This window comes from Hippocampus guttulatus, chromosome 19 (genome assembly GCF_054856545.1).
Source record: "Hippocampus guttulatus isolate MCC_2025c chromosome 19, RoL_Hgut_1.0, whole genome shotgun sequence".
NCBI lineage: Eukaryota > Metazoa > Chordata > Actinopteri > Syngnathiformes > Syngnathidae > Hippocampus > Hippocampus guttulatus.
The window spans coordinates 3,104,342-3,116,747 of record NC_141279.1 but is presented as its reverse complement, the minus strand read 5'-3'; the positions used below and the strand labels follow the sequence as shown (position 1 = coordinate 3,116,747).

The following is a 12,406-nucleotide window of genomic DNA, read 5'->3' as shown; positions in this document are numbered from 1 at the left end:
ACCCTCATCCTCTGCTTCTTCCGCCAGCAGCAGAATTCCTTCACCCGTTCATCAACAGCTCTAATAGGGCTGAATGATTTTGAAAACTAATCTAATTGCGATGTAAGATGCAATTATTTTTTTCAAGGTCCTCTTTCCATGTACTGTATTTTGTTTCCAACAAACACAGGGAATAAATTCATCTGTATTCCAACAAACACCATCAGACTTACGTATTATACGCTGAACTGATAGCAAACAGTGAGGCAAATTAATAAAATAACCAGAGTGTTTCACTCAATGGCACGATCAGCAAAGCTGGACCAAGTTCCAGAGAGAAAGAACAACGGCAATGACCAAAGCATTATCACGCCATAGCCAAAAGGTAAGTAGAGCTGCAGGGTTAGCACAGATTGGCGTTAGCTTAAAGCGCTGCCAGTATTATCTTCCAAAATAATATGAGGATAAGTTGCGAGGTTGGGGGGGAACAGTATGTGTTTGGCGATGTAATATGTCACACGGCTACATATATATTTTGTGTCATATAGTGGGTTGGTGATGAAATGGCTGCATTTGATTATGCAACGGGATCTCAATGGACAAACGCTTTTATTTTGTATACTAGAAATTCATCAATGCCACTTTTATCAGAGTACAAGCGCTTACATTGAGCACTCGCCAATACCGATTGTCGATATTTGATAGTGCTATTATGTCTCGCGGTTGTGATGAAAATGTGTGTATTTTTATCAATAGTGTTCAAAAACACAACCTTGATTTGAACACGGTATATACATAGTGCTAGCTTCCGCATATGGTAGCATATTATACTCTTAGTGTTAAAAAGCTAGCTAGCTAGCTAGCTCCTGGGAAAGTAGACAACTTTAACATTTGTATATGACAGAGCAAATAACTTGAACTGTATTAGTTCTGAATCTCCGAGTAGAGAATGAAAGTGTTCAATTTTAATGCCAAAGGCCCTCAGCGGGACAACAGGAAACGCCGACACCAGCGCGGCGATGACGCTGCAATCAGAGCGCGGAGGAGGAAGAGGAGAAGACAGGCGCTGTATCTTCTTCTTTTTTTTGTACTCACGCCTCACACTGCCCACATGCTCCTGGTAAAAATTAAGTGAGCGCACTTCCCTTTTGCAAAAGACTCACGTGTGGGGGTGACACTATGGTACAAACATCCCGATTAGGATACATTTCCACCTCCTGCCTATCTAGAATCAAAATATGACGCTGGATGACATATGGGCCTCAAAAGGTACATCAATTTGAAAGTAATGCGTCAAATAACTGTGAGAACCATTTTCTGCGGATGCCAATGAGCATCGTGCAACGGATTGTGCTTGACTCAGGAAGTTCAACTGTGATTTCAATATTTGTTATTGGACATCAATGATATTTTGCCCATTCACGCGAGGCCGCTGGGCCACATTCCCTCCATTCATGGCGCTCTTTCCTTGGTCGGCGTGGCACAGGAAGGAAGCAGAGCGTCTGTGGATCAGCGGGCGCCAATCTGTCACTCGCTGGATTAGGTCCAGTGGGTTCAATATGTGTGGAGTTGCCGCGCTGATGATTGTTGTGGTTCTGCATCATACCTTTTGAATATTTGGATTTGGTTGTCTTTTCATTCAAGTATTTGGATAGGAATGTCATAGAAAAATATGTTTGTGTTCATTCACCTTTCAGCGAGAGTTGGTCACATCACTGAGTAGAGAAATAACAACTTCCTGTATCATAGTTCCGCACGCGCTTCCTTTCCCGAAAGCGCTACCTTCGACGAACCTACTTGAGCGAAACAGCACTTTATTACGGCACATAAAGTTTGCTCGAGGCGGAAATTTTCAACAACCGCGGCATGTTAAAAAAAGCCGGCTGAAACAGATTAGCGCGCAGCACAAATCACAGCAAAAAACAAAACAAAAAAAAACCCTGCTTTGATAAGGAGGTACATAATGTATGTAAATCACGGTGAAGCATTGTAGTCACAGTTTGTGGGGCTAGTGATGACTGATATCCCGAGCGTCTGCAAAGTGGGTGTCAAGCTTATTCATTTTCTAAAAATCAAAAAGCAACCAGATCAAGCCCATTTGCAAGACCGCAAAACCAGCCGAATCCATCCAGAATTCAGAGCAGTCGATTGCGACGATAGCTGCGATTGATAGCTTCAGTTACTTTTCATTCGCCCTTAAACCGGGGCATACCCTGCTAACAGACAAGCTATGAATGTTTTTTTTAAAAATAAAAAATTCTGCCTTTGTTCCCCTTTCAATAATCCAAACTAATTTGGGCTCCAGGCACAAGTATGAGGATGCTAATTAGTTATGCAAGTGCTCATCAAGACGAGTCCACCTTCAACCCCATTTTCTAATTTTCCAATTAAATCCATGCCACAAGTTCTAATTGTCCCGTCTGGCGGCTGAGACCCACCAATCCGCCCCGTCCCCATGGCAACCTGTTAGGGGCCAATGCAAAAACGTAACTAACCGATTCCAGAAAAGGTCCGAGCTTGGATAGCGGACGTAGCGGAACAACATGAGAGGATTGGAAAAAGACATTTGACTCACCACTGCTGCGACTCTTGCGGTTGGCCTTGCCCCCCGTGAGCAGCATCTTCAAGCTGTTCCGGAACATGGCGGGATGGCCGGAATGCGTCAGGCCACACTGCAACGCAATCTGTCAAGGGGGGGGGGGGGGGGGGGGGGAAGAGGATGATTCGTTTTTGATTGATTGAACTGAATTGATCTAATGCACGCGTGCTTGGGTTATTTAGTCATGATGCCTGTAGAGGGCACACTGAGAAGAGAGAGAAGACAATTTATTTCTAATTCTCCAGAAAACAGTCACACCGGTGGTTCGGGAGCCCAAAATGCAACCATTTTGCAAAACAGTAAAATTTAGTGGTTTGCTTAAAAATATATAATACAAGAGATATTTAAGAAACAAATGCGCCAAACTTTGTACACAAATCAGATCTGGCAAAAAAAAAAAAAAAAAAAAAAAAGATGATTTTAATGATTGGTTTATTTTGTGTTATTTTATTTTTCGACCAGTTTGTTTTATATATTATATATATAGTGTATCCCTAATAGAAAGTGGCTTTTATTTAAAATATATGTATTATTTTTTATATTAATTTGTATCGTTATTATTTTTTATCTTTTTTTTAATATTTTTCTTTTGATTGTTTTGATTATTACATTTTTTTAAGTATTTCTATAGATAATACTATTTTTTTCCGTAGATTCTTTTAATACTAATTTTTGGAGGATTAATTTTTCATTTGAACTTCTAATATATTTTTTTAAATCACTATTTTAGATACACGATTATCATGTTCCTCCTCAGTTCCGCTGCACAGGATTGACGTGCAAGTCTGTTGTAATGGGAGGTCCGTGTGTCAATTTGAACCCCCCCTATTCCCAAAATAATAATTCCACAAAGTGGGTCGCGTCGTAACGACCCCGCTAAAATGCGGGTCCCTGAGCTTTGACCAATTGCGGAGCGCAGATTCAGATTGTCGAGTTCATCCAAAGAAGATTGGGACTCGTGAGTGGAAGCCGCGATAATGCCAGGGTGGGCAACAAGGCACTAATCCACACGGAACAATAAGCGGCGTTGCTTTGATTGCACGTGAATGACGCACGATGATGTGAACACGGGAGGAGGCGGCGATGCGCGCAAAGTCCACTGGAGCGACGTCGACAGGCATTTGAATTTGCTCGCTTAATGGTTACAAACGCTCGGGAGCTTGTTGATATTCCAGAGAGACGGAGAGGCGAGAGGAGGAGGAGGAAGAGAAGGATGGATTTGTGAGTGCTCATTCTGACTCGGCGTTCCGGCCATGTGAAGGAAAGCAGAGGAGCAGCATGCTCGGACGGCCAAAGTGCAGCAGCGGATGCGGACCATCTCGGGCGTGATTGGGAGCAGCATTCTGCTATGGACTTTTTTTTTTTTTTTTGACTCTGTAAAATATTTCTCAAGTTGTTCTGTTCATGTCTATTGTATCAGAAATGCATTGCAATGCAAAGTGAAATGTTACCATGAATAATTGGCAAGGGAAGCGATCACATGAATCATCCGTTGGGCATGTGACGTGGAGCAAACCATCGAATCGTGTTTGATTTTGTAGATTATTTCTCGGGGTCGTCTTCATTTCTACGGCGCAAGATGCTGGTTATAAAGAGTACTTGGCAAAGGGGACAAACAGGATGATGCATCGATTAGAAGCAGAATTGCATTATTGTATCCGAACGGTCCCTGTAGGACATTTTTATTTTGATTCTGTGGATTATTTGTGGTCATTCTTATTTATTGTGCAATATGACTGTAAAAATGAATAACTGGTCAATCGGATCAATCGCATGACTCATTACATGTAGATTGTGTGTGCATAATTTACGTGACACCTGCTGCGCACATAACTGAGCGAGTCGCCGTGAATTCATTTCCGCCGTGTCATATTTCCAGCTTCTCTGTTCATTTCTGATACGACTGGCGAAAGGAGCGTCGATGGCATGACATGTACTGTGCAATGCTCACACCACTGATCATGTCATAGAGCTACTTTGACTGTGTGGATAATTTCAAGCGCTTAAAACTATTTGTAAAGGAACAAGTGTCATCCAGTAATGACTGCACATGAGAGCCGAAGCGCATCGGTATCGAACAAAAGACATCCAAGCTTGCAGCAGGTGCAAGCAGGCTGCCACCCCCCCCCCCCCCTCCCCCAAGGTCCTCTCGTCTGCCCCATCCATTAATTACTAAGCCTATTTACAATCAATAAAGCTTCTTTAATGGCAAAGGGCACATTTGCAAGGGTAACGGGATTTATCTCCTGTTACCCAACCCCGAACGGCCTGGATATGAAAAATCATCTGAGAGGAACACATGCAGACGCAATCGGGAGCGGTTAGGCAAGACTTTATTCCGGAGGGAATGCGCCGACCAAGCCATGGTGTTGATGTTTTGGTTATTTTATTTTCAGACAAAATGTTGCACCAACAAAACACAAACACACTCTTTCCATGTAACTGAAACCATCATTTGAAACCTTGACTTGAACCCCTAATTTCAAACATGAACCTTGACTTGAAACGCTGATCCAGACTTGAAACCCTAACATCGATTTGAAATCTCTTTAAAATACCAACCAAGGTCTAAAACATTTTGAGCCCTGACCCTGTGTTAAAACCTTAGTTTGAAACGCCAGCCGAGGCTTAAAACCCACATGTAACCCCTGATCCTGGCTTGAGACCCTAACTTGAAACAAATTTTTAAAAATCCCAACCCTGACTTAAAACCCTAATTTCAAACACTAAACAATCTTGAAAACATCACCAAAACCCTAATCCCAACTTGAAACGTGACTTTTTAACCCTAGCTAAGGCTGAAAAGTCTACTTTGAAACCCCTACTCTAGTTTGAATCCCTAATTTTGGCTTAAAACCTGATTTTGAAACTCTTACCTGTGCTTGATACCCTAATGTCATCCCGAAACCTGACTTGAAACCCTAGTTTCAAAACCTGAACTTCAAACATTAACCTGACAAGGACATTATATTTACAGCATAAAAGACGACCAACCCCCAATTTGAAACCCAAACCCCAATTCGAAAGCCGAAGCCTGTTTTGAATAAGTACTGCCAGTCTCTGGTTCTTAGCCAAGTGAAGCGTTTTGGTGAGATACAACATTCAAGTTGACAGCTGAGCGAAATGAGGTACAACTATTGGCCCTCACGACACAGACCTCCAATAAAATCAGTTACTCATCCACAAACTTTCCTCACAGAACATGCACAGACGCTCCATTCTCATTCGTTTTGTCCCTTTTTTTTTTTTTTTTTTAACGAGCAGACGGGAACGTTGTCAGTTTCACACACATTTTATGACTGGGAAGAGTGCAGCAATAGGACAATGCTTCTAAATAAAAAGTGTGCTGCTGACGCATGAGAATCAATATCAGAGGGCCATCTGTGACCAGCACGCGGAAAACCACATTTGGCAAAGGTTTTGAGTTCTTCGTGTGTGCGCGTGTGTGTGGGCACGTGTGTGTTGACAGATGTGTTACACACACATGCACACTATTTTGAAACTTAAACCCTGTCTTGTAGGCATGATTTAAAACTAAAAACTCAAGCTACTCTGAAAGCCCAACCATGAATCGATACTGTCATTTAAACAAGAAACCTTTCTTCAAACCTGGAAACAGTGTGGAACCCTGATTGAAACCCTTACCGGGGCTTGAAACCCTGATTCAAAACCCTAACCTGTAGTTCCAAGCTTTTATCAAAACCCTGCAACACTGTCTTAAAAACACAATTTGAAAACTAAATCAGTGCTTGAAACTTTAACACTGGATTGAAACCTTAAACCTGGATCAAAACCCTATTTTGGAACCCTAATTTCCGATTCGACTTTGGAAAAACAAACCTTGGCTTCAAACCCCAAAAAGGTTTGAACTGCAATTTGGAACACAAACCCAGACCTGAAATTTGAATTGGAACACTGATGGCTTCCGTAAAACGCTAAATTGTCTCTCAAAATCTTCTTTAGCAACCTTAAACCGGTCTTAAAACCTTACTGCAGTTATTTGATTTGCAGCCTGAGCCTGAATCAAAGGACCAAAACGGACATTGAATTCCCACTCGGCAAGATTAATCTAGATTGTGCGATTAATCTCGCTCGTAAATTCACTTCACCGCTCCGCTTAACGGCGGCTCGGGGTCGTGCGACACAAACTGCGCTGGGTTGATAGACAGAAATCTAATTGAAAACGTCACCTTTCGCCACCGAGGCGTCCGTCACGTTCGCTCGTTTGCATGAATTTAGCCGAGCCGGTCCGCCCTTGTGCCGCTGTGAACAAACAGGGCCGCCCTGAACAAACAGGGGGCCGCCATTTAGGAGGAGGAGGAGGCGGAGCCCTGGCGAAATGGGGCGGGAAGGTCACCCCCGTTCATGGCAGGTAATCAACGCCTGCAACACATTTGCATGAAGACGCTGGCCCGAATTAAGGTGCGAAGCACTTGAAAATGGACTTTCAGGGGGAACCCCCCCCCCCAAAAAAAACAATAATAATAATAATAATAATAATACAAAATTAAATGAATTGCTAAAATCGATTAATTACTGAATGTTGGACTTTAAAAATTCCACTGGAGTCGTCCTGCCTGCTCCGGGTAGTCTTGCTGTACCTTTTTGGTTGTTTTGATATGATAAATTGTGGCGGAAAGGAATGCAACACTTTCCTGGGCCCATCTGTCCAATGATGAAGCGGCGGCAGCGGCGATCTTTTTTCAAACAAACGTGTGCGCGGACGCTTCCCAAAGGAAGCGACTTGAAAGAATTTTCTCCGATGCTAACATGACGGCTCCATTTTCTGTCAACACTGCGGCGCCATTAAACTTAACGGAGCGATGGAAAGAGAGCGCGATTGAAAAGGCGACGTCTCTCTCTGTGATTTTAGGGAGTGGAGGAAAACTGATATTCTGCAAAGCTTGATTTAAATTTGTCTGGAAGACTTTTTTTTTTTGCACATAAATTAACTCATTCAATACCAGCCAATTCTGGACCAAGTCTGAAAAGACATATAAAAACGTCTTTGGGAGTGAATGAGTAAACAAGAGACGAACAAGTATAACGGAGGCGTTTGAAAAACGGATAAAGCTAATTAAATCGAGGTGATTATTGACACTGTGAAATACTTAAAAGCATTGCGACATAATACAAAATAATAATATATAAACATGTATCATACATGAATGCAGTATTTAATGATTGTTATTGATCACTGTTATGGTATAGTTTTTAGTCATTTAAATACATATTTATTTAAATTGAAGCTAAGAATTAATTATGTCATATTTGGATTTATTCAATGCTATATTCTATTTATTGTTTGAAAACATTCCACAATTATTTCTTTAATGGTGTGTTAATTTAATTATAATGTTGAGCTGGTATCTAGTTGATGAGATTTTTTTTAAAATTTATTACATGAGATGGATTTTTCGAGGACCTTATCAAATGGCTTTTTATGAAGAAACACCAGAAACATGAAAATATAAAACGAACCTGTCAAAGACGATTTCAAATTTTCGGCTATTAACACAACAAGCGGGGCCTTCTTGCCATCATGCATTAAGCTTCCGACATTCAACTGAGATGAACCGAACCAAAAAAAAAAAAAAAAAGAGAGAGAGAGAGAGAAAGATCCTCATGTGACGGCGGAACATAAGTCACTGAGAGTCCTTTTATGTACGACTTTGATTATAAAGCTCCCTGGCAGCAGCGACTCTGCCCCGTCCGGCTTTCGAGACGCCCGCCGGACTTGTTTTTAGGATTGGATTTGCTCCAAAATCTTGATAAAAATCACGACAATCGTCAGTCTGTATCCTGTCTTGTGCAACAAATGCACCACTTCATCTTATTAAATTTCAACACAAGACAAAAAGTCTGTCTGGCACCTTAAAACGACGAAGGCGCTTACAAAAACAAACACACACACAGACAACTGAAACACAGAACTGAACAATCACTTGCCCAGCAACCCCTACTCCCACACACACACACACACACACACACACACACACACACACACACACACACACACACACACACACACACACACACACACACACACACTCACACACACACTCACACACTCCCCCTGGGGAGCAAACAGCTTCCTTCAGATCTCCTTTGCCAACCTGACAACACTCATCAACATCCTCATGAAGCTTTCCAGCCTGGAGTGTGTGATTGGTCAAAGCGTGACAAATCACGGCAAAGTCTATAAATGTAATAAGCAAGCGGGATGAATTACTTTTCGCATGGTTTCCAATGTAAAAAAAATAATAATAATAAAGCACTTTTTGGTACTCGGTACCTTTTGAGTACCGGGCACTGAGGTAGGGTGTCAAAAGGACACGTCGATTGGTGAAACAAAGTCATTTTTCCAGGTGGCTGTTGTGCAAACATTGACGGAAGGAGACAAAGTGGTGCAGCCAATTTTGCGGACTTGCAGCAAAGCAGTGACAGGGGCTAAAAAAGGGAACGTTTGAAGTCGCCCTACCGATATTCCAGCTTCGAAAGTAGCATCAGAGCGCTAATTGCCGCCCCATTTTCAAAACAATTATGCATCAAGACAAAACCCAGAATTTGGACATGGTTTCAACTCCAAAATTCCACCTTCATAGGTCATGTTCTGAACCAAAGCGGGATCTGGGTCTTCTCTTCAGACTCGGATGCAGCAATTTTGCAGCAATTCTTGCACGACTGGAGGGACCCGAGTCTCGAGGAAGTTATTAACTGCATTTCCTGCCCCGCCAGGTAAGCACATCAAAGGCCAGCGCACGCACCACTGAAGGACGAGTAGCGAACGCGGGAGAGATGTTACATTTATGCAACCGCACGCGCCTGCCGGCGGCCGTCAATCACGGTGAAAGACGGACACTGCGAAAGGTCTGAATGTGCTTGTCACGTGTGTATTAGATGACAAGTGGCTCTTTTGTCCAAGTAAAAGTCAACTCATAAGAACAGCGAGTCTTCTGTCTGCTTTAAGGTGTGCCAAAAAGGCATTTTTAAATGCTTTGGCAGAATTTTACCAGGACAGACCCCCCCCCCAAAAAAAAAGAATTCCAGAATTGACTGCAAATTTTTTTGCTAATAATTAAAAAAATAAATTATAAAATAAAATTATTATTTCTAAAATAAATAATAATTTTTAAAAAAATCACAGCGAGGGGATGTGAGCCAATTCGATATGCCTTGATAATACCGTACAGAATTTCACATGCTGTACGTATTAGGTGTGTTATAAGTCATCTCTAATATGAAGGGCCAAAAAAAAAAAAAAATGTCATCCATTTTTAAAGTGTACAGATGTCATTTTAATACCATATCTACATATGGAGCAATTTAGAGAAACAAGGCAGACAATATGCTTTTTTCGAAATCACGGAAACAAAGCATGTTGGTTTCGCTCCTCTCGAAGCGTTCCAATTTCCCATGTGGCCCGTTTTTTGCAAAATGAATTGCCCACCCCTGACTCGGAATGATTGCGGCAGCAACCAGACAGACTCGAAAGATTTGACTCTTGGCTTTATCTCCGAGCCAATTTTACGGCCGGCAAGTTGAGAGACGGCGCATTCATCAGCTTCCATCAAAAAGAAAAAAAAAATGCGATGAAAATGCACACTTCTATTTGTTGAAGACAAATGACTGTCTTGACAGATGGCCAAATTATCCCACAGGGCCAGCTGAGCTCTACCAAATATACCGTAAAATGCATGGAGATCAATTTTTTATTTTCAGGTTCCACTCAGGAGGCTTGCTGAAGTCCAGCAGAACTATAAAAAGAAATGCTATTTTTTGGCTTCTGTCCACTGTTCCGATCCAGAAAAGAGGCCAGCCGGAGCCCTGCAGGGATTAGTCAACAGCCACGAGTACCGTAAAATAACGCCTCCTGGAAAATGTTTATAACTGCCCAAATTAATAGTTCGTTTCAACCATCTTGCAACATTATCCTTAAAATGAAATGCTTTACAGATGATTTGATTAAATAAAACAAAAACAAAGGCCCCCAAAATGCACACGTCCATGCAAAATTCCATCGGCTAATACAAAGATTGTCTCTCTGTCAAGATGTAACACTCTAACATAGTTCCTGGTCACCAATGTACTACTTTTCTATTAAAAAAGGGCTTTGGCGCCATCTTGCGGGCAACCGAGGGCATTTCACATGTTCACAGCCAATTAGGCAATAAGCGACTTGTGCGAGAACCCGCCGCACTATCCTTAATCAATAATGTCATTAAGGTTCCCGATTGGACATTTGGTGATTATTTTATCTGTTTTCCTACGCCGCCCTGTTTGATTAAAGGAGGAATCATTTGCAAGTGGGCAATTTACAAAACCGCATGCAGTGCCGTAGCAGTCCAATCGCCGCCCCCCCGAATTGAGCAGCGCAGAAGTGTGCAGCGAGGAAGTCGATTGTCAATGCGGCACAAAGAAGTCGGCAACACAATCATTTGCGTTTCCTCCAGGGTGCGTGGCCGCGTTGCTCTCTGGGTGAACTCCGCATTGAGTCCAGTAATTAAGCGGCTACCCGCCGACGGGAGTCTAAACAAACTGCTAGCGGGTCCTGAATGGAAAATTCAACAAAGCCATTGGGGAATTGGCGACTCAACGGGAAATATATTGAAACACCATTTCAGAAAATGCAGTCTTCTTCGAGCAAATATTTGCTTCATTTTCATCCTCCTCTGCCCAAGCATCCCTGGAAAGGTTTGACAGAGAAGATTGCGGCATTTAGCAAGATTGATTCGCCGCGTCACAGAAGCCTCATGGGACATCAAGGCCTGACAGCAGAGAAGCGGGGGTCGAAGACAACCGAATGCTAGTTGGCTAACGAATCCTCAAAATTCTGCCGAGAGGCTCCACCCACATCCCGAGATGAAAACTCAATTTTTTTTTTTTACAATTGAGTTTAGTGTTACGTGATGTTTACAGTTTCCTGTTGTCGGTTTTCTTGGAGCTCCTCTATAGGTTGATGGTTGTGTCATGTCGCCACAAAGACCGAAAGACAGGTTTGATAATGTCGTAAGGCCAAGAACTAGGAAAAGTCGCAGTTAAAAAAAGATTTCGTCACGTCTTGGTTGGATAGTCGCAACCGAGGAACAAAAAAAAAAAAACCTCAAGGCCAGAGGCACAGAGGCTGCTTTTGCATCTACTGCAACATTTGACCGCTCGCTTGATCTCATTCACTGTTGATTAAACGTCGGAGAGTCTTCCCCCCCCCCAGCGGGGCCACGTCGGCGTTTGTGGCGTGGCAAATGAGATCGGGCTCAAGTGCGCCGCTTCGGATTAGCCACGTCCTTGGAGCCCGTTTCATTACGACTCCGAGAGAACAAGGCGTCGCGGGGAATGTGTTGCTCGAGCGTCGCGACGCTAGCGCACTCTCTGTCTCTGGCAGTCTGGGAGATAAGAGCCGGGCAGACAGAAATAAACACAAAAGTGTCGTCTTGGGGAAAAGAAGAAGAAGAAAAAAAAAATTAAAAAAGTTCCCTAAGCCGCAAGTGTGATTGTTAGTCATTACCTCCCGGGGCTTGCTGTTAAAAATTCATACTCTAGGTCCTTCCGTGTCATGCTGGCACAACTCAAAGAGCATTGAATATGCTTTGCTCGCGAGCTGTATTAAGTGGCCATGGCGTTTTCCAGCTGGATATCAATTAGATGCTCATTAGGCTGTTAGAGAACGCCCTCCCCCCTCACCCCTCTCCAGGGGTTACCCACTGTGAGACCAAGTGACCTTGACCTTGAGGCATGGCTGAGACGCCATCTTTGCAGCCTCAGGAGACTGTCACATGAGTTTCTCCTTCTGGAGATTCAGGGGGAAATATGTGTCAGGGAGGACTAAAA

General features: G+C 42.8%; 1 protein-coding gene across 6 annotated transcripts in view; it reads right to left on the bottom strand.

The window, feature by feature from the left end:
* The window catches only part of tanc2b (tetratricopeptide repeat, ankyrin repeat and coiled-coil containing 2b), a 71,755-nt gene that overhangs the window by 53,374 nt on the left and 5,975 nt on the right, over positions 1-12,406 (bottom strand). For all 6 annotated transcript variants that reach the window (XM_086138979.1, XM_086138981.1, XM_086138980.1 and 3 more), the window contains exon 2: positions 2,555-2,663. In XM_086138979.1, coding sequence (XP_085995105.1) covers positions 2,555-2,621 — 67 coding nt within the window. In that variant the 5' untranslated portion in view covers positions 2,622-2,663. The remainder of the gene's footprint in view (positions 1-2,554; positions 2,664-12,406) is intronic.